This window comes from Alosa pseudoharengus, unplaced genomic scaffold (genome assembly GCF_046254945.1).
Source record: "Alosa pseudoharengus isolate Yale_2024_CS ecotype anadromous, Long Island Sound unplaced genomic scaffold, YU_APseudo_1.1 YU_APseudo_1.1_scf_23, whole genome shotgun sequence".
NCBI lineage: Eukaryota > Metazoa > Chordata > Actinopteri > Clupeiformes > Clupeidae > Alosa > Alosa pseudoharengus.
Genome location: NW_027468685.1, coordinates 23,326,723 through 23,348,605, shown reverse-complemented (window position 1 = coordinate 23,348,605; position 21,883 = coordinate 23,326,723). Strand labels below are relative to the sequence as shown.

Genomic DNA, 21,883 nt, shown 5'->3' with positions numbered 1-21,883 from the left:
CTCTCTCAGAACCGAGGAACACAGTCTCACAGCAGGAGGTCTCAAGTCATAGAGGGAATGTGCTTGCCAGAACCGGCTCTCCCCCTTTCCTTTCCCCTCCCTCATCCCTTTCTTTCTGTCTTTTATTTATGTCCTGTCTTCCTCCACTTCCTGTACTCCATCATGCCCAGGCCCCTCTTAATGAAACACAGCAGAAGTGTGTGTGTGTGTGCGCGTGTGTGTGTGCATGTGTGTGTGTGTGTGTGTGTGTGTGTGTGTGTGTGTGTCTGTGTGGAATGGTGATGGTATAAGCTTTGTTGTTTAATTCTTCTGGGCTTCTTTTCTCTGCTGCTTCCTGTCCCTTCATTTGTGTGCCAGAAGCAGCACACATTCCATGAGAAAGATGGAGGGTAGAGAGAGAGAGAGAGAGAGAGATGGAGAGTGAGAAAGAAAGGGGGAGAGATGAAGAGCAACACTGCCTCCCCGGTGGTGTAAATGCATCCCTTTCCAGTGGGCTCAGTTTAGTATGTGAATTATGCTCCCATGATCTTATCCTTGAAACCCATTCTGCCACACACACACACACACACACACACACACACACACACACACACACACAGAACTACAATGAACCATACAGCTGGCCAACATTGCTGCAAGCTCAGGCCACGGTAATCCCTGAGGGAGACTGGATACCATGGAAACACGCAGTGGTAGTTATGTGGATTCAGCAATGTACAGTAGAACAGGTCAAGGTACAGAGGTCTTGAAGAGAAAAAACGCCAAAAGAAAGAATGACAGATCGATACGGAAACAAACCAAGTTGAAAGAACACGAAGATGAGGAGGATGTAGTGCGGCTGAGGTGAGGATAGTGAGACATCACTGCTTTGCAAGAAAAGAGAACGAGAAAGAAAGGGTTGATGGAGGGGTGGAGACACAAGATGAACGAGAGGCTTTCTTTACCTGGGAACAGTACTGGGACTTGGCCACAGCCACCAGCAGCTTGAGGATGGGTTGAGACTGGGAGACCAGGGGGGTGACGGCATGGATGACTGCAGTGAACTTGGGCTGCGGTCTGATACCTGAGGAATAGAGAAATGAAAGAGAGATAGAGAGAAAGAAAGAAAGAAAGAAAGGAGAGAGAGAGAGAGAGGCAGACAGTCAGATATAGAGAAATATAGTAACTTTCAGCCTGGGAAACAACACATGAATTCATTCATGTCAATAAAGCATCATTTGATTTGATGTGATTTGATAAAGATTAACCCAAGCTTAATGCAAGAACGAAACTGACTAATTGCTATTTGATAGCTGACTCTGTGCCCTTGATACTGGGAACGCTAGACAGCAACAACAAGAAAACAGAAATATCTTACACAATACAGTATAATCATACTGAATCATACAGAACACAGTATAAATAATTCTGGATCTGGATACGGTGATATTATTTTGGAACAGCTTGTACATTTGGTGAATCAAGCCTCTGGCTTATCGAGGGGAGCCCCAAGGAGATTTATTCAGTCCTTGAAGGTTCCCGCAGTCGAGTTTTTTTTTTTTTTGTATTTTAATCTCGACACGCTGCTTCAAAATGCCACCTCCGGCTCATTACAACGTCGCCTCCATGACAAACGGGTGCCACGTTTCATGCTGGTTACGGCAGCCCCCCCTCTCTCTCCCTCTCTCCCTCCCTCCTCCCTCTCTCAACCGCCTTCATCTTTTACAAGCTAATGAGAGGTGCTCAATCAAGTGCCTTATATTGATCAAGCCGACAGCCGCATCCATATTAAGATGAAGAGCGATTCCAGGATGGTATTTAGGTTTGCACTCCATAATGCTGTGAATTGGATCGGTGGAGATCTTTGGTGGACAGCACTCGTCCTCACAGTGGAAAATTCCAGGGGGTCGAGAGGTGAGAGCGCTCATTTTCTTGAGGCCCCTCTACTACATGCACTGTGGTCATCACCCTGCTCTAACACCCACATATATGATTTTCAGGAGATATCGATTTCAATCCATTTTCGTAATTTAATTTCAGGAGTTAAACACACACACACACACACACACACACACACACACACACACACAAGAGATGGCTTGAAATGTGGGTGTCAATTACTCAGCATAAACAAATACCAAATTAGTCAGTTAAAGACAGAAATGGAAATGTCATATTTTTCCTCATCTTGAACAAAGGTGAAAAACTCTTTGCATGTTCTGGTGTAATTAATATTAGAAGCAATGCCCTAGAAGACCTGCTCAGACAACAAACCATCCCAATTTACAATCCTGCTAAGGTCTACATCATTAGAAATTTAACCCACAACCAATTTTGGCTTGTCTGGTATGTAGTTAACCAGGCTATAGGATTATTCTGGAATATCCACCATATGTTCGGGTCTACAATGACTGGTTCAGTAACTAGAGCACAGTCTACCTCCTGGAATAGAGCTGACCTTCTCTAGGTCGCACCATATGTTCAAGTGGACATGACTGGTTCAGGGTGAGCACAGTGGAGAGTATTTCCTGTGGGAACACCGCTGCACTTCTCCTGCTCTTATCTGATTGGACCTTTGCTATGCACCATGAATTTAAAAAAGAAAGACGATGGATCTCCACCACGGCGCACTCACCGAGCCCGGCGTAGTAGAAGGGGAAGTCCCCCAGGTGGGAGGAGTAGTGGGGCAGGGCGAACAGGCCCCCGGGATGGCTGTTCCACATCAGGCTGCTCCTGGACATGTGCTGCAGGACCCGGTCCTGGATGATCTGTGGATGGAGCACAAGTCTGCGTTAGCTTCGGGTAAACGCCAGAACACGAGGATAGACAGACAGACACACATACGCATGCTCACACACGCGCACGCACACACACACACTCACACAAACACCTTAATTTCCCCCAATTTCAGAGTTCAGCCAGGTGGCGGGGGGCTCAGGGAGTCAAGACAGATTGCTTTTGTGCCGGGAAGCCCTCGCCTGCCCAAATGACGAGCATTAAAAAAAAATAATCCAGAGACAAAAGAAGAAAAAAAAAGAAGTCACACACCGCAGTCCCAAAAGCCCCCGGAGGGTTTGTATTAACCCCCACCATGTGGCAGTCACAAGATGCGGGGTGCAGCGATTGGCTTAGGAGCGGGGGGTTATGCATGCCTGGTATCTGTGGCAGAGAGGACAAACGGCGTGACGACGACACGTCGTCGTCGTTTGCCTCCTAGAGGGGCGTTTTTCATCACGCCGTTTGACAAAGCAGCGCGACATTTCATGGATGAGGGCCAGGATTAAACATATCGACAGAGCGGGAAAGCAAAAAAAAAAAAAAAAAAGAACTCGAATGAGTTTTATTTTTTCCGAAGCCACAGGGGGAAGTCAATAACCGTTCCGACTCGGCTCAGAGGATTAACCGGGCATCCTCTGGCCCCTCGATAAAAGCACTTGTCACCTTAAAAATGTAATCTGAAGGCCTGCTGAAAGACCATTTCTCTCGCCTCAAGAAGGGGGAGGAAAAAAATAAGTATATAAATATAAAAATCCATCCCCTATGCCCAATCTGAAGTAACATGATGAATGACTCAACCAACGACTCAACAAACCCCACGCACACTGCCAACCTCGACTAGTCCTTGTAAAAAAAAGAAATAAAAAAAAAACAGCATTAGAAATTGAACAAAATGTGTCACTTCAAAACAGCTCCTTTAGAGAAGCACTATAATGGCACCAGGCTTCCGGCCTCCTACTTCTCTGCAGGAAATGAGTTATGATTGGTCTAAAATGCGCTTGCTACCTGGGGTCAAGGGAGGCCCATAAAGCCTGAAGAACACGAGGACCGAGCGAGAGATCAAAAAGGTAATTGGTTGGGTGTGCGCTCACTCTCGGGCTGCACCAGTAAACACAACGCCTTGCTTGTTTGGCTGAGAATGAGGGAGGAAGGGCTGGGGAGGACAGACGCTCTTATCACAGAGCAGTGCTAGGGACTGGGGAAGGACAGCGGAGAGGGGGAAGGGGAGAGAGAGAGAGAGAGAGAGGGAGGGGGGTCGAATAGGGAATTACATTCTATCACTTGGGTGTCCCTTTACAAGGAGAGAGAGAGAGAAGAGCCTCTCGTTGACCCAATGAATGACAATCATTCATTCATAAAAAAAAAACAACCCACAATGCATGGGTGAAGAAAAATGCATGAGAATACTAAGAGACTGAGACTGAGTTAAGTGTTGAATGTTGAAGTTGCTCAATTCTCACCATAAAAGCGCTGAATTCGAGCTTGTCGCTCCATCTGTGATGGAAGGCTTGCCATCACTCCCCCACCCTGCCCATAAAACAATACAGGCAACGGCAACAGAATTTCAGATTTGCCACAACTGGAGGAATTGGCTCGTCCTTCAGTGAACAGGCCTGTGGGTGCCAAAACAACCCAGCACAATAGTGGCGGCGGATCCAATTCTGGCAGCCTTGGCACATGAGCGATCACGTAGCACCGGCGCCACTCAGCCCCAGGCCCCTCAGCTGAAGCCCAGGCATGGTGGGGGAATTTTTCTGAAGGTTTCCCTTTTCAAGTTAGTTCCTGGTGTGTGTGTGTGTGTGTGTGTGTGTGTGTGTGTGTGTGTGTGTGTGTGTGTGTGTGTGTGTGTGTGTGTGTGTGTGTGTGTGTGTGTGTGTGTGTGTGTGTGTGTGTGAGTGTGTGAGTGTGTGAGTGTGTGTGTGTGTGTCAGAGTGAGATTTATGTATGTCACGCATTTCTCCCCTTCTCTCATCAATGACACTTTTAAATTTACTTGGCAATAACATAGGTGGCCAGCCGTGCCAATTAAAACTTTCAGAAAAAACGTTTTTGACAATGTTACCTGGCACGTTATTGTTGAATAAACTAGTCCTGTTGAGGCTTTGGATGGAATCCATTTGCATTTATATAGAGACAGAGAAAAAAAACTGACATGGGCAGAGGTAAGACAGACAGGCAGACAGACAAGGCAGAGAGAGAGACAGAGAGAGAGACAGACAGAGGGTAGGGTTTGGGTTTGAGTGTGTCGGTTCTCACTTCCAGCGTGGTGAGCACAATCTTCTCCAAGGAGGAGAAGTAGGCCTCCCACAGGAGCTGAGTCTGCTGGCGCAGGGACAGGATCTTATCCTGATGGATGGAGCGCACCGTGGAGGGGATCTACGGAGGGAGAGAGGGAGAGAGAAAGGGGGAGAGAGAGAGGCAAAAGATGCATCAAAAGATCAAAAAGCAATACCAAGTTAAGGATGAAACGAGTGTGTAGGGGGGGATGAGAGAGCGACAGAGTGAGATAGAAACAGGGGATAGAGAAAATCAGAAAAAAGAGAAAGAGGCAGGGAAAGGGATATGAAGATGTTTGCCTCGATGTGAAAGATTAGGGTGAGAAAGGAACAAAAACAAGGATTCAGGTGAAGGTGGACACACATAGAGAGAGAGGGGGGGGGAGAGAGAGAGAGAGAGAGAGGGGGAGAAAGAAAAGAGAGCAATAGAAGGATGATGGGAGAGGTAGAAAGGAAAGGGCATGAGAGGGAGAAAGACAGATAGAGATAGTGACAGAGAAAAAGATGACAGGAGCAGGAGAAGAGAGGGAGAGAGAGAATGAGAGAGAGAGAGGATGACAGGAACGAGAGAAAAGAGAGGGGAGGAGAGAGCTGACAGAGGAGCAGTACCTGCAGTAGGAGGCGCTCGTCTCCGATGACGGCCGCCGTGTTCCAGTCGATGACCTCGGAGAAGGGCAGCTCCCAGCCGTTACTCAGCATGACGGGGATGCAGGCCGCCTGCGACACACACACACACACACACACACACACACACACATGAACACATATCTAGTCTGCAGTCGCTGCTGAGATGCAGTCACATTGCTACTTGTCTGTATATATAATTCAGGAATCATTGTCTGTCTGCTTCCTGTCGTCTCTCTCTCTCTCACACACACACACACTCACACACACACACACCAAGTGTTTCAAAGTGTTCCCTTCTGATGCTGTGAACAGCGGTACAGACACAAACACCTCCACAAAAGAAATGAGATGCTTACTGGGAAACGGATATTATGAGGCAGTAAAAACAGCTTTTAAACAGGTCCTAGGATGCCCATTTAAAAAATACAAAGCAGGAAAACAGCCTTGTTATTCATACTTCTGAACACACATAGGCCCATGTGTGTGCCTACACACACACACACACACACGAAGCAAGACTTAAAACAAGAACACTCATTAAACATTCAAGTGACCGCAATTGCACATGCACTCCAGCTGAGAAAGGAATGCAGAGACAATGAGGGGGAGAAGGAGTGGAGAGAAAAGCAGATAGAGAAAAACAGTGAAATAGAGTGGGGGTCGTTGGGAAAGGGAGGGATGGTAAAGGAGGGATGGCCACGGGGCAGACATAAGTGATGAGAGCACTACCTAAAAGGAGGGGACTGTTGGCAAAAGCAACGCTATCAATACAGTCAGCCTACACAGAGATGTGTGTGTGTGTGTGTGTGTGTGTGGGGGGGGGGGGGCAAAGAAAAGAGTGAGAGAAAGAAAGAAAGAAAGAAAAGAAAGGAAGAGGGAGAGTGATGAAGAGAAGAAAAGAGAGCAGCTGGTATGTCTGACAGGAGGCTGACATAATGAGGACCTGTCAGTCACAGGGGTCAGACAGGTGTCAGGAGAGACAGGCATCAGCCATCGCCACACACACACACACACACACCCATATACCGTGCCAGGAGTAAATGAGTTTGCTCATAGGGGGTTTAAGACCAGAAGTTTACTTAAGTTTTCTTGTTGTTTGTGAGTGTGTGTGTATGTATATATATATATATATATATGTGTGTGTGTGTATTCGTGTGTGAGTGAGTGAGAGTGGGTAGGTAAATTAGCGTAGTTGAAGGGTGTATGCACGGCTTTCAAAAAGTGTGTACATAAGATAATGAAAAAATGAGTGCAGTGTGTGTGTGTGTGTGGCGAGTAGCTTTGAGGGTGTGTGTTTGCTCACTTGCTGAGGGGGAAATCAAGGAGCATGAAGCAGGTCAGTGTGAGTTTGCCCTGAGGAAATTAGGGAGCCCGGTGGGAAAGGGTGTGTCCGCTACCACTGGAGTGTGTGTGTGTGTGTGTGTGTGTTTACCTGCAGTGCCTCCAGGAAACGAAAGGAGCCCAGGCGTCGTCCGCGAGGCACCAGGCAGAAAGTGGAGTTGTGCAGCATTTCTTTATAATCATACCTGCAAAACACAGACACACACGCACGTTACAGCGCTATCAGCAAAAAACACTCACCGAGCATTCAGGAGCAGTCCCACAAACACATACACACACACGCAACTCATATCTGAGACAAACACACACACACACTCTCTTTAAATCCTCAGAGCCACTTGTCTTCCACGCTCAATTACAGCACTCCATCACTGCCATGACACCTTCCTCTTTCCCCCTCTTCTCTTTCCTACTGTCATTTGTTCACTCCTTCCATCTCTCTCTCTCTCTCTCTCTCTCTCTCTCTCTCTCTCTCTCTCTCTCTCTCTCTCTCTCTCTCTCTCTCTCTCTCTCTCGAGGTGTGCCTGATTGCAAGCCAAACAGAATGATCAACCATCCTGGTGTAATGAGGTGAGTACAGCACCTGCTCCAGAGAGTTAAAGTCCTCCCTTCATGCTGTAACAGCAGGATGCTACCCAAGGTGTTCTTCACACCATGACACCTCAGTGATGTTATCACATGAGATATTGTGGGTGCCCCGCACTCACTCACACACACACACACACTCTCTTTCTCACACATGTGCACACACTCCAAATTGTGTGGAAGGCAAGGGGTCTAAGGGTGCAGGGTTAAGAGAGAAGCAAATCACTCATCAGACACAAAATCATTCAGCTGCCTCCAATGTCCATTAGAGGTGAAGGTTAAAACACTACCCCACACACACACACACACACACACACACTCATGCCTACACTCAGATACACAGTCCCATTAATCTGGGTGGTGTTCTTGCTGACACAGTGGTGGTGCAGTTTGCCCTCTCAGCGAGGGGGGAACTGTAGTCTAGGGATGAGATGACTGTTGTGGAACACACACACACAAATGCAGATAAATGTGTTCGTATGCACACTGTCACATTGCTTCCTGTCACTGATCTATAACTGTTTATATCAGTTCTGCCTAGTGAAGACATCTCTCTCTCTCTCTTACACACACACACACACACACACACACACACACACACACACACACACACACACACACACTCACTCAAGATGCCTCTTGCACATCCCTATCCGTCTGGTAACGTGACAGAATATCAATGACCATGCAGGGCCGAGGATCAGTCTCAAGCACTGTCTGCCCACTCCCTCTTAAACAAGGATTACCTGCCCCAGCACACGCACACACACACACACACACACACACACACACACACACACGCCAAAGAAGAGCTTTGTCTTGGCTGTCAAACACATATGCACAGCCTGTCTGGTGTTATTAACACACAGGGGATGGCACCTCGGAGGCTCTCAGCAGGATATTGGGTTACACTGCACTAAGCACCACTCTGTATGCATGTGGGCCTGCTCACTGACACACGGTCATACACACATGACATGCATGCACATGCACACACACACACACACACACACACACACAAACATGCATGCTCAATACACTCAATACCACTGCTTCAGGTCTCTATCAAAACCCTTACTACCCACCCACTCACACCTTCTAGTAGACACATACGCAGATTTAATATACAGTCTGTGTACAGTCCCCGGATATTATGTTTTTTTTTGCAATAAGGGCCTGTGTGTGTGTGTGTGTGTGTGTGTGTGTGTGTGTGTGTGTGTTGGGGTATAGTTAATTAAAGCAGAGCTAAAAGGCTCACATGGGACAGAGAGGGGGTGGGAGTCACCCTACCAGCTGGGCACCACTGTTTATGTTTGAGTGTGTGGCTGCCTGCATGTCTGTGTGTGTGCTTGTGAGATTGATTGTGTGTGCGTGTGATCATAGACTAAGTAAGAGAATGAAATTGTGTGTGTGTGTGTGTGTGTGTGTGTGTGTGTGTGTGTGTGTGTGAGAGAGCTGTCGGCAGGGGCCCTCTTGTTTGGGTGTGCTCCATAGCGAACGCACAATTAGCTGACCCCCGCGAGAAAGTCAACCCCCCTCCCCCCGCACCAACGAGACACACAGTGGGTGACCTCGCTCGTCTCCATGACAACAGCAGCGGAACGCATGGTGTAATTACATCGGCCCCGACACTTAAACAGAAAGACGAGCAGCGCGCTGTGCAAACAACAAATAAAAACACATATGGAAACTCACTCTCTTCCTCTCCCCATTATTGCTTTTTCTTCCCCCCGTCGGCCTTTTAAATAAACCCCAGTCAGCGGCCAACTCAAAGCCTGTGCCCGAGCAATTCAGCTGGGGTTCTTGACCAGGACCACTGCCAAGATTCTGGAGCGCACAACTCAAAACTCTCTGCACTACCAGTGACAATCCCGAAAACACACACACAGTTTGCCACACACAAATACGCTCACACAAACATTGCATCTACATAAAGCACATTCAATTGGCATCAATGTCTGCATGAACACACACACACACACACACACACACACACACACACACACACAGCCAAGCCTCTGGCTACACTGCCATGTGGGTAAACTCACGAGGACGCCACTGCCAGCATGTGAAACTAGTGGTGCTGTCACAAACACATTGGCCCCGAAGGCTAACAGTGTCAGTAATCTGTGCAGACGTGAGGAGAAGGGCACGAGTGGCTGACAGGCGCATTAAAGTCGGCTTAAGGGACACCCCAGCGCTGCCCTCCACACACACACACTTCATGGCTGCACGCCACGCTACTTCAGTCCACTCACTAAAGTGGAAGTTAGAAGTGAACACTAACACGCTAGGGCCGCGTCTCAAATCGCATACTTGTTGTCTTGTGTTCTGCGTTTTAATGAATAACTGGCGGCAGTAATTTGTGGGTGTGCTGTGTACTTATGACAGTCTGACAGTGACAAGAGTCTGGCTCAGACGTGGTGCCGATCTGAGAGAGAGAAGATCCCATCATACGAGGCTAAGTTGCTATCTGGCTTAGCAGCGATTTCCCGAGCATCAGCTAATCATTATCCCGACGTTCTTCTCTGGCAGACTGTCAAGGCAGGGGATAAGTGGTATTACTGAGTCTCTGTGTTAAGAGCACCCGCCATTAAAGTGTCTCTGATTGCATGGTCTGTACAGCATTCAAACATACTCTCGCTTCATCACTCTCACATTTTTATCCTCCCATCTGCACTCCCTCTTCTTGCCCTCTCTCTCTCTCTTGCAATCTCACAGCTGGGTGTGTCTGCTGAGTGCCCTTGGCATGGCCACACCCTTGACCTGCACACTGGCCGTAAGTAATGCTTCGTCACAATTAGACCTTGTTACTGTACTTATAAATGCTAATTACCAATTAGCACTGGAGCACACAGTGACAGACCGAGGCCGCCTGTGCGGTCCACCTGCACAACCCACCCCCCCCCTCCTCCTCACAGCCAGCACACGGCATCCTTCTGAATCCCATGATGGTGGTAAGGATTCACCCACCATGCCCCCAGGCAATCTGATTAAACACTACAGACCAGCTATAGATTAGAATCAATTAAAGATTATGAATATATGCCTTTGTCCAGGGGACAACAAGACACATCCACAGATCCAATCACACGGACAGTCATCTGAATGTCATTAGGTAACAAATGCAGCACTCATGTGGAACAGTGGCTTGTTACTATGGGCTATGGAACTGTGGAACTGGAACTACGTCCAAATGCTTGCTTGTCCAGTTTTTCCATCCATCATCTATTTGGCAAGAAAGAGCAAGAAAATCCACAATCCCCAGTAGCGATAGCATGGCTCTAGCCTGAGAGCTAAGATTCCTACAGCCAGTATGAAATGAATTAACTTAGGTTGTGTGGTGCTGAGTTATGGTGAGTGGTAAGTGGATAGGATAGTCTATCTGTAGTGATGGGAGTTCAGTTGATGCACTGTATCATCAAAACAGTACTGAGTGCTAACATGCTTCTAAATTCCTTTTGAGTGCTGTGAGAGAGAGTGTGTGTGTGTGTGTGGGGGGGGGGGGGGGCAAAAGAGAGTGGTGGGGACAGACAGAGAGAGAGATGGAGAAAGAGAGATGGGAAGAGAGAAAGAGGGATGAAGAGGGAGGGAGGGAGAGAGGGTATACTTAATGGGTGTGAAGGCTGGGGCTCTGAAGTGACATGCTCCATATGCAGGCCCAGTCCACAGAGGCACTCGTGAATCAGCTTTAGTCATCTCTCCCCGCAGCATGACCCCCCCTCAACTCCCTTTGCTCTCACACACACACACACACACACACACACACACACACACACACACACACACACACACACACACACACACACACACACACACACACACACACACACACACACACACACACACACACACACACACACACACACACACACACACACACACAGCGAGAGAGCGAGTCCCTCACCACAGTCAGCCAAGCAGGCTTCTCTCTGAGAGGACAAAAGTAACAGTAACAAAGGGCTCCTCACACACAGCATCTAACGCAGAATGACAGGTTTATCATGGAAATCTTTTCAATTTGCCCTCCCCCTCTTCTCTCTGGTCTCTCTCTCTCTCTTTTTTTTTTACTCATTCCCTCTTTTTTGTTTTGTTTTTAACTCCCCCTCATTTTTTATTTTGCACTAGAAACAGATGGATGCAATTTTCCAATTACAGTGCAGAGGAGATCAGCACAATCACTCGAACCAGAGAACAGGGGCAGAGGGAGCTGTCATCGCCAGATCCCGAGGCTACTCACTCCTGATTGGCCCCTTGCTGTACGTGTCTGGAGAATCCGACATACCTGATTGGCTGCTAAACTGGCTTGGGGGATTATACTATACTGATTGGTTTCTCACTATTAGTCGTCTGTTTTGGTTGGTTAGATGTACAAAATCTGGGTGTTTGAGTCTATCCTGATTGGTTGTGTCAGTGTGTGTACGCATTGGTTGTGGAGTGTCAGTAAATTAGACCGTCTTGACTGGATGTGCTGGTCAAATGGTCAGTGATCTAATTGGCTGACTGGTGCTGTTGGTCATACTGTCCAGAGACTCCTCTGACGGCCTGTCTCAATCTGTAAGAAGTCCAGATGTGACTCAAAAAAGGGGGGAAAAAAGCTGTCCGGATTGGCTGGTCTCATCAGTCCCTTGGGATTGGAGTGACCTGATTGGTCCATGCCGTCAGAGGTGTAGAGTGCAGACCAGATGTGCTTCACCCCTCTGGCTTCTTTTGCATCCAGATGGTCCACTGGCAGCCAGAGCGTGTGAGTGACTCACTGTGTGTGTGTGTGTGTGTGTGTGTGTGTGTGTGTGTCTCTCTCTCTCGCATGTTGAACATGTCAGTGCATGCCCATCCCTCTGTTCTTCCCCTGCAACACACACACATTTACACAATTCCTTCAAAGCCGGCGTGCGAACACCACGGTTTATGGTCGCCGGCATTCTCCCCCCTTTTATCTGCTGCAGCACAGGCTCTGACAAAGAGGGACATCAGTGGTCAAGATATGCAGCCACTTACCACGTGCCCATCAAACCTGCATGCACACACACACACACAACAAAATATTGTTGGGATATTTACATGCCTGAAAAGAGACTCAATAAACCACTGACTCATTTCGATGCTGACTCATTTGATGCAGACACAGATTTGTTCCACAACAGGGTCTGAAACGGGAAGGGTGGGGGTGGGGTCAGGGGACTGACTACGTGGCTTTGAGCTCCAATGATGTCCGTGAGCAGAAGTCACCCCCACCACAGACACCGCCACCGCCACAAAGCCCGAAGGGAACGAGTCCAAAAGCCCTGCGGTGGCAAACTCGTCTCAAGTCTCCTCCCTGGATCAGGGTCGGGGATGATGGGAAAAAGAAATGGCTGTCTGTCAGTGCACATGTGGCGGCCTGCCGAGCTACACACACACACACTTACTCACACATACATATCTTTTCCAGTTAACACACTTTTAACTCCCCCTTTCTTCCTTTCTTTCTTTCTTCTTTCCTTCGACAAGGCGCAGCCAGACATAACCTCACTCAACACAGACGCGCTGCACATGCAATGAAATCTCATAAATCACAGACTGCCAAACATTGAGTGAGCGAGAGAGAGAGAGAGAGAGAGAGAGAGAGAGAATTGAAGAATTTGAGAAGATGGATGAGACATGCTGAAGAAGAGAGAGATGGAAAGAGAGCAACAGAGAGAGAGAGAGAAAAGAGGGGAGTGCGCGACTGGAGAAATAACAATGGCAGGAAAGAATGCTGGAAGGAACCAGTCCAACAGAGGCTGTGCAGTCGTCTCTCTCCTCCTTGTTTCAAGTCCGGAGGATTTACCAGCGAGCAGCAGAGTGCCCCCGGGGTCCACTGCACCGGGAGAGAGGGCCTCCTAGACAGACGCCCAATTCTGATGATCCGAGCGCTATCCTACGAGCATCCCCCCTTCCCCTGTGCCCTGCCCCAGGTGAGAGCAGCTTAATTAACTCATTTATTTGCAAACGTATTCTAATTTATTCCTCCCTCTCGTGGCTAAAAACACACCGACACTACAGACACCACAGCACATGCATCTCCAATACTAAGTGAACTAAGCGGGGAGACAGACAGACAGACAAACTGGGCAGACAGATGTACAGGCACAGATAGAGAGACATTGATAAGAGAGACTAATATCATAAAGAGAAAGATTAGAAGAGAAACACATGGACCAACGCAGGCAAGATGGACGGAACACTCACAAATACACAGATGAATGAACAAATAAACCCTTACAGTGACTGAGGAAATCCAGCAGTTCTACTTTAGATCTAGATCCATGATCCTAGACCATAGACCCCCCAACCACCTCCATCACCTCCAACCCCCACCTGGTTGGTTCCCTTCAGCCGGAGCGAGGGGGGGGCAGCACTTCAGCCAGGCTTGTCAGATCACAAGCGTGCGGGATGCCCTGGAAACAAGGGCCTTTGAAGCGAAAACAAGAGAGGAGCGATGTGATCTGGGCCCGCCGATGCCGAGAAACACTTGTCAATCTTTCACTGTACAAGGCAGCGCAGACATGGTGAGAGGTAGGTAGGGGGGGAGAGGGAGGGGGGGGGGATAGAGAGAGAGAGAGAGAGAGAGAAGGGTGGAAGACGGAAGACAAAGAGACTGTCATCTGTCTGATGGAGTGACGAGATGGGATAAGAGGGAGATAGAGCACTGTGAGGATGTTGTGTGTGTATAAGATAGTCAGTGTGTGTGTGTGTGTGTGTGTGTGTGTGTGTGTGTGTGTGTGTGTGTGTGTGTGTGTGTGTGTGTGTCAGGGGGTTGTAGTTGACAAAGAGAGGGAGATGCACCCGCATAGCCAATGGCTTCCACAGATCCTTCTTAAGGCTCAAGGCTCAGCAACATGCATTCCAATTTCAAAATCTGTCCGCCAGCCAAAAAAGGTCAGGGTGTTTTATTCCCCCTCCTCTTCTTCTAGTCCAACAAAGCAGGCCTGCCCATTGTCTAGGAGTGTCCACACTGGCCAGCCCCAATCTGAGCACATCCAAGCCTTTGAGCACAGGCAACATGATCTAGGTGTGGCCGTAAGCCTGGGCTGTGCTCTGGGCTCCAGTAACACACTTTCAAGAGAGAGGGAGATGGTGTGTGTGTGTGTGGGGGGGGGGTTATGACCTTTAGGCACTCTCCTTGAGGTAGCTGGGACTCATTCCTGAACAATCAGTATGTGTATGTGTGTTGGTGTGTATATTAGTGAGGATGTGATCGGGGGAGTTGTTAAAGAGTGTTGGATGTGTCGCCTTGGGCTCAGGTTCAGAAATCCCTTAAGCCTTCAGAGGGAGAGCTGCAGAGGTAAAAAAAGTGGGAGAGTGTGTGTGTGTGTGTGTGTGTGTGTGTGTGTGTGAGAGAGAGAGAGAGATGGGGAGGGGCGATGCATTTGAGAGACCCAATGTCACGAGGAAAAGCTGTTATGTGGCAAGCACTAGGGAGGTGTGTGTGTGTGTGTGTGTGTGTGTGTGTAAAAGGAGGGTTTGCTGTGTGTTGTGCAGCTGTGTCTTAAGGGCTTTCTCACACGCATAATACTGAAGTGCCACACGTACACACACACACATACACAGTGCATGAGGGCTGTATGAGAGATGTGAAAGAGAGAGCGAGAGGAAATGATCTCACTAACATAACTAGGTTTGTCAAAAACCTTGGACACCTTAACCTGTTGGATGAAACACACACACACACACACACACACACACACACACAGACACACACACACACTTTACTTGTAGTCCCTTGACAGGCCTGAAACAGGGAAGCTTTACAGTTTCTAGGACAAAGTGAGATCCGTCACTCATGTAGGCCATGCTGCATGTTGTCATAGCCTTATTTGATCTTTTTGGGCCTTGAGTGCACTAAAGCTGTGGATACTCTATATAAGTGCTTCCTGGGATTTCAACCTGCAATGACCTGACCATGTGTTCAAGAGGATTTAGAGGAGCACGTTCCTTAACTCCACATTCAGTTAATGTTTCTGGTCCTGAATGAAAACACACACACACACACACACACACACAGACACACACACACACACTTTTCCATCAGAGAAGCCCAGAAAAGGCACAAGTACATTTATGGGTTGACGGAGGGAGAGAGGGAAAAAATGAAAACGAGAGGGGGGGGGGGGGGGGGAAGGGTGGCATGAGAGATTAAGAGAAGGGAAATAGAAAGTGAGAGCTCTAAAAAGGAATGAGAACGAGAGACCAATAGAGAGAGTGGGAAGGAGAGAAGGAGAGAGGGAAAGGGAGAGAGAAAGAGAGAGAATGAGAGAAAGAGAATGGGAATGCGCAAGAGAGAGAGAGTGAGTCGACTCGCACGCAACCACAAAAGGCTCCAGTCAAAGTGACTGTGAGCTCGGGCACAGTAATCAGCTGCAGTTAAGACAGCGGCCCCTCCATCAGTTAGCTACCTGTCAGTTAGGGACTGCCAATTAAAGGGAGCTCAAAGCAGAGCTGATTGAAGTACTCATTAAAACCCACCAACAAGGGCTGAGAGAGAAGGGAGGATACAGAGAGAGTGGGGGGAAAGGATGACTGAACTGGAGTGGCTGAGAGGAAAGGCTTTTAGAAGACGAGTGAGAGTGTGAGAGATAGAGAGAGAAAGATAGAGAGAGAGATAGGAGAAGAACGAGAGAGAGAGACATAAGAGTAGTATCAAGCTGTTTCTCTCTCTCTTTCTGTTCAACTTCTGAGATGAGCCAATTAAAGTGAAGGATATGTAGTGAGAAGGTCTGTCTGTCTGTTTGTTTGTGTGTGTGTGTGTGTGTGTGTGTGTGTGTGTGTGTTAAGGGGAGGGGGGTATTAAAGCAATATAGCAATGCCTCAGCCGTTTCCTAGCAACATGTTCAGCGAGCGAATCTCCCAGCAGCACCAGTGGGTTGAGCACAGAGATGCCAGAGGCCGGATCATCACTCACTCATTCCCTACAAATCCAACTGACCTCAAGACTCCGTGGGCATGAGGGAACGCCAACTAAACTAGCGCCCTTATGCAGTGGCTGATTCGGGATAGGCCTTTTCAGAGGCATTTCATCATGGTCATGTTGCTGAATGGTAGTAAGTAATACTGAAAGAGGCGATAGGGAGCAAGGCGACAAGGACACAAGGAGACGAGGACATGACTGTGCAGGTGAAAACACGGCATGGCAGTGAAGAAAAAGTAAAGAAATGAAAAGAATCAAATGACTGGGAGAATGGAAGACAGGAAGAGAAGAAAAGAGAGGATAAATAAAGTGGCCTTGAATGCAGCGGTGCGAGGACTCACTGGTGTGTGTGTGTGTGTTTTGGGGAAAAAAGGTTGTGACAAGGACACAATAATAAGCCTTCCTGTGGTGCTGGGAAAGGCTGAAGCAGTGGTGCGAAGGCCTGGAGACCTGCTGAGCTTTTGTGTGCATCTCCATAAGCAGACATCCTGTGTGCACACACACACACACACACACACACACACACACACACACCACTTATGGCGGAGAACAAACAGCACACTGATTGCAAAGTGACTTCACAGCCAAAGAGCCCGCTTGTCATCTGTTGCATGTGTTAAAAGATGAGCGCTCTGAGTGCTGTGTGTGTGTGTGTGTACGCTCGCATTTATAAAAGTTGAGCAAACACTTTTTCAACTTACACCAGGAGACGTGACTCATCCCAACCCCCTGGCTCTAGATATTCCATTCTTTAGGGGAACAGCAGTAAACGCTTAATGTGTGTGTCAGACAAGGGCTAGACATACAAGTAAGCACTAATTACATGGTACCACTGCATGTGTCCTACCACAGGTGTGCGCGCACACACACACACACACACACACACACACACACACACACACACACACACACACACACACACACACACACACACACACACACACACACACACACACACACACACACACACACACACACACACACACACACACACACACAGAGAGAGAGAATTGAGACAGAAACCTATGAGCTCAGTTGTGAAGACGGCGACATACACAAAGCTGGCTGTCAAAACACAGCACCCACACAATGAGCACAAACCTGAGGCCACCTCCCAGGTCCTTGCAGCCATGATGCTCTCCCATGTACCAGCAGTTTTGAGGTGTCAAAACACACTCAGCAACTGGAGGTGACCACACACACACACAACCTCACAAAGCCAACGAAATATACTCTCGCTCCAAGACACAGACACGCACACACACAGACACACACAGACACACACACACATTTACTTAACTTGAAGGGAAGATCTGGCTCTCCAGGGCTCTTTGCAGGCATCCAAGCATGCAAACCACACGCCCATATACACAATGTATGTGAGTGCGGTCTCACAGCACGTACAGTCCCACAACTAAAACAATCGTACTCCTGCTCAATCTCCATATCACAACACACACACACACGCCACAGTTTAAACCAGATCAAAGAAGCCATGGTGTAGGGAAACAGGGTTGCCCTCATAGGCAGAGAGTCCTGTACATCCTCTCTCTACATCCATCATACAGGCCTGTTTGCACCGTTTCATATGATGCCCCTTTAGAATCACAGCCACGGATAAACTGGTAAACAAGCATTACCTTTAAGCTACAAATAATGTCTTAATATATAAGGCACAGCAAGGCAAAATGTAACACACTGTGCGCGAAGCGAAGTGGTTGCGGTTCTGGCTCACAGCAGTCGCCTGGACACAGGCTTCCCTTTCTCAACAAACAAACTGACTAACTAATCAAAAAAACACAAAAAAACAACAGCTCTTTTTTTCCGGCTCATTCTGCTATCAACAAAACGTGGCACGCAGACGCTAGCTTTGAAGTCGCACCAGTACAAAACAAACCAACATGAGCGAAACCACATCCCACTGCTGATGAGGGGAACAACAAAAGAAGATTACGGGGGGGAAAACAAACGAAAGCAATGAAGAAGAAAGAGAGAAGAGAGGAGGGGAAAATATAAAATCGGGAAGCAAAGGATGACAAGACGACAGGATGAAGAGGACGGGGGCCCCCTGCCTCCCGCTGCATCCCTTGTTCTTGGCGGGGGGGGGGGGGGGGGTGTTCCCCGTTAGGAGTGCGATGAGCGAAGCTTTCCCATTCAGCCGCGTTCACGGAGAGCAGGTACAGCGGACCGGGAAGATGTGCAACACCACCAACAACACGTGTGCAACACGGCAGGTTTGAGACACAACTGCTTTCACATCCATTAGAGAGGCAGAGGATGGAGGGAGAGACCTTCAGATCTCTTCTATTTCATAAAGATAAAGAAAGACAGACTGAAAAAAATATAGAGAAATAAAAAGAAACAGATAGAAAAAGAAAGAAGAGAGAGAGAAAGAGAGTGTGTGTGTCTGTGTCTCCCTACAGCTTGGCAGAGCGAGTGTGCATTGCCTTCAGCCTCAGTTCAAAGGGACTCAATAAAACATTTACAGCTCAGGAGAAGTGCCATTCTCACACTCGGCTCAGCTTCGACCTTGGGTTAAATGCATTTAATTAGAGCTCGGGATCCACACAGCCCTCTTCCCTTCTGTGAGAAGCCCTGCGGAAAGCCATCCTTCACGTGTGTGTGTGTGTGTGTGTGTGTGTGTGTGCTGGCATGTCTCCTCTCCCATCATCACCAATATTGCTTCAGGAGAATATTTGCTGTGTGAGACAACACTGCAGGATGAGAAAGACAGGGAGAAAATGAGAGAGAAAGAGAGGGAGAGAGGGCGCAGGCATCAGCTGAATGGATTTCACACCATACCAAATGGCACATCTGTGATGGTGGGCTTGCAGCGTTACAGATCAAAGGTTTCATTGTGCCTCGCCAATATCACAACCAGCTATTGGAATAAAGCTAAGGAAAATGTGCAATAAAGCTCTCAATGAACCAGCACAAAGGACTATAAAAGTCATAAAAGGCACACAATAAGTGTTGAAATGACAAATACGGAAAACATACAATTCTGCCAAGATGGCGAGCAGCAATCAAAATGGTCTGTTCACTCGTTTAATATCTTATTCAAAATTCCTATGAAGAAAGCAAGACAGAGTGTTCCACAAGCTGCATATTATTCTTTGTGTGTCGTTTATTATGTACATATTTCATATGTCGACGAGCTAATCGTTTTTCAAGCCTGCTCTTCAGGATGCCTTTACATGTCTGCTTCTCCAGTGAATTGTGGCCCGAAGGCCTGTGGGGATCTTATTAGGAAGACCTTGCAATAGACTCCTAGGCTAAAAGAGGATATTGGCATAAAGGATAACATTGTTATCAGTTTAGATTATGAAACCATACCCTGCTGTGTAACAAGTGCTGATAATAACAACAGCAGGCCTCATTTTCCGGTTATTGCATGCTAGCCAGCACACAAGGATTTATAGTAGTGCAACCGAGAGTGGTTGGAAAAAAGGTAGGCTTGCTTATGTATTTAAAAGACACCCTCATTGTTACTCACATTGCTATTCTCATTCACCTCAAGGCTGTGGGAAGTCAGGAGGGATGAACAAAGCTAGAAAAAAAAAGAATCTTCCAGGTGAACAACCCTTCATCTGGCGGTCTAATTTATTCCACCCACTCCTCTATAGAACGCACTTAAATAAACTGAATCTATCTGATCTCCTTCCACTCAGGGTATGAAACACTTGAATCCACTTATATTCAATTCAAATACTTTCACTTATATCCATCATCAATATCTAATTCAACTGCCTCCTCCTTCCAACACACCAGTTGGTTGCGGTCATATCAGGAACACGGACTTCTTTTTTAACTGCCAGGCAAGTACAATGTAACAGTGGATAGAATGTGATGCAATGGCCGGGCTCCTGCTGGAATGCCTTTAGGGATGAGAAGAAAAATGAAATGAGCTTGGCCTCTGTCCACCGGCCTCAGCTGGTCTCTAACGCCCAGCTAATGAGAGGGAATAAGTTCTGGACCAGGTGAGAAGGGTAAATGCAGTACCTGTGTGTGCCAGCACATTCATCCATTTTCCTCACTCGCTCCCTTTCTCCATTAAGTGACCGAAAATGAGTGTGTATGTGTCTGCGTGCGCATACCTTCTGACTACCACTTCCAATTTGCGGTCTGGGAATCGAACAATGACTCCAGTCAGATTTTCCAGACACACTTTCAACATTCGGCTCCCCCTTCCATCCGACTCGTAACTCAACATGTTTTGACAGCTTTCATTAGAGCACAAAAGCGTTTTATCCTCTTTGGCAGACACTTATAAAATAAGACACACAACAATATACTAAATACCACTGGTGAAACACAATAGCTGACCTTTGGATAAATCCTCCAATCATTACAGCTGAGGCAAATAGACTCAGCCCGGGTCCTCTGTGCTAAAATAATAAAGCCGCCATCTTATTCCCCTCAGCTTGACAAGTGCCTGTGTTTTCTTCTCCAATAAACTAGAGTGGAGCGCGGTCCGAAATGTCACATAGTCAAGTCCAGCTGCGTGTCTGACCACTTCCTCTAGCTCGGTGGGCTTGGAAGGACACCACCAGTGTTGTGTGGTAAAACAAACAAAACAAAGACATAAAAATCAACAGATGAAAAAAGGGGTTTAAAAAGAAAAAAACTGGATCTCTGGCCGCAGAGCACTAGTCTGAAACAGCGTTGCTTCCTCCAGTCCTGCCATTGCATAAACAGCCATTATATAAAGAAATGAAGGAGGAGAAAGAAATCTCATGTTTTCTTGCCCTCCCACCCCCATCCCCTGCATGCAAGCTCTCGCATTCTTTCTCTACTGTCACCAGGTTGAAGCCCAGCGCTGCGCAATAAAGCTTGTCTGAGGGAATTTCTTTTGGAGAGAGAAGAGTCAGATGGAGCAGGGAGAGGGCATACTCAGTGAGCCAAAAGATCAGACAAAGCTCGGGCGGCAAGAGGAGGAAGGATTTTGGTACAAAGACTACTCTGCCTTCGGACACGGCCACCGTCCAAACCCCCCGAATAGACGGGCAGAAAGAAGAGGAAAACGGCGAGGGAGGGAGGGAAGGAAAGAGAGAGGGAGAGAGATATATAGAGGTGGAGAGATGATAACCACAGCATGAGCGTGGAGGTTCTGATTTGGCTGCCAAATAGGCGGAGCGGTGGAGGAGATTGGGCCGAGCTGTAACCAAAGTGGAGATTGGGTTTGGACAAAACGCAGATAAAGAGCCGTGCGCACCACTTTGGCACGCTTTAAACTACCAGACGCATTCCCTGGCCTGACAAAGGGAGTTATCTATTGCAGTGGTTATCTATAGGCAAAGCACACACACGCACACACACACGGCTACCTCCCCACCTGCTGAACAAAAAACATCAAACACACACGCAG

The 21,883-nt window shown here is 47.8% G+C and overlaps 1 protein-coding gene across 1 annotated transcript in view; it reads right to left on the bottom strand.

Moving 5' to 3' along the window:
- ext1b (exostosin glycosyltransferase 1b) overlaps positions 1-21,883 on the bottom strand; it is a 66,022-nt gene that overhangs the window by 8,674 nt on the left and 35,465 nt on the right. Inside the window, exons 2-6 of the mRNA XM_076302096.1 lie at positions 7,093-7,186; positions 5,643-5,750; positions 5,014-5,133; positions 2,615-2,747; positions 945-1,063 (exon numbers count right to left, since the gene is read on the bottom strand). Coding sequence (XP_076158211.1) covers positions 945-1,063; positions 2,615-2,747; positions 5,014-5,133; positions 5,643-5,750; positions 7,093-7,186 — 574 coding nt within the window. The remainder of the gene's footprint in view (positions 1-944; positions 1,064-2,614; positions 2,748-5,013; positions 5,134-5,642; positions 5,751-7,092; positions 7,187-21,883) is intronic.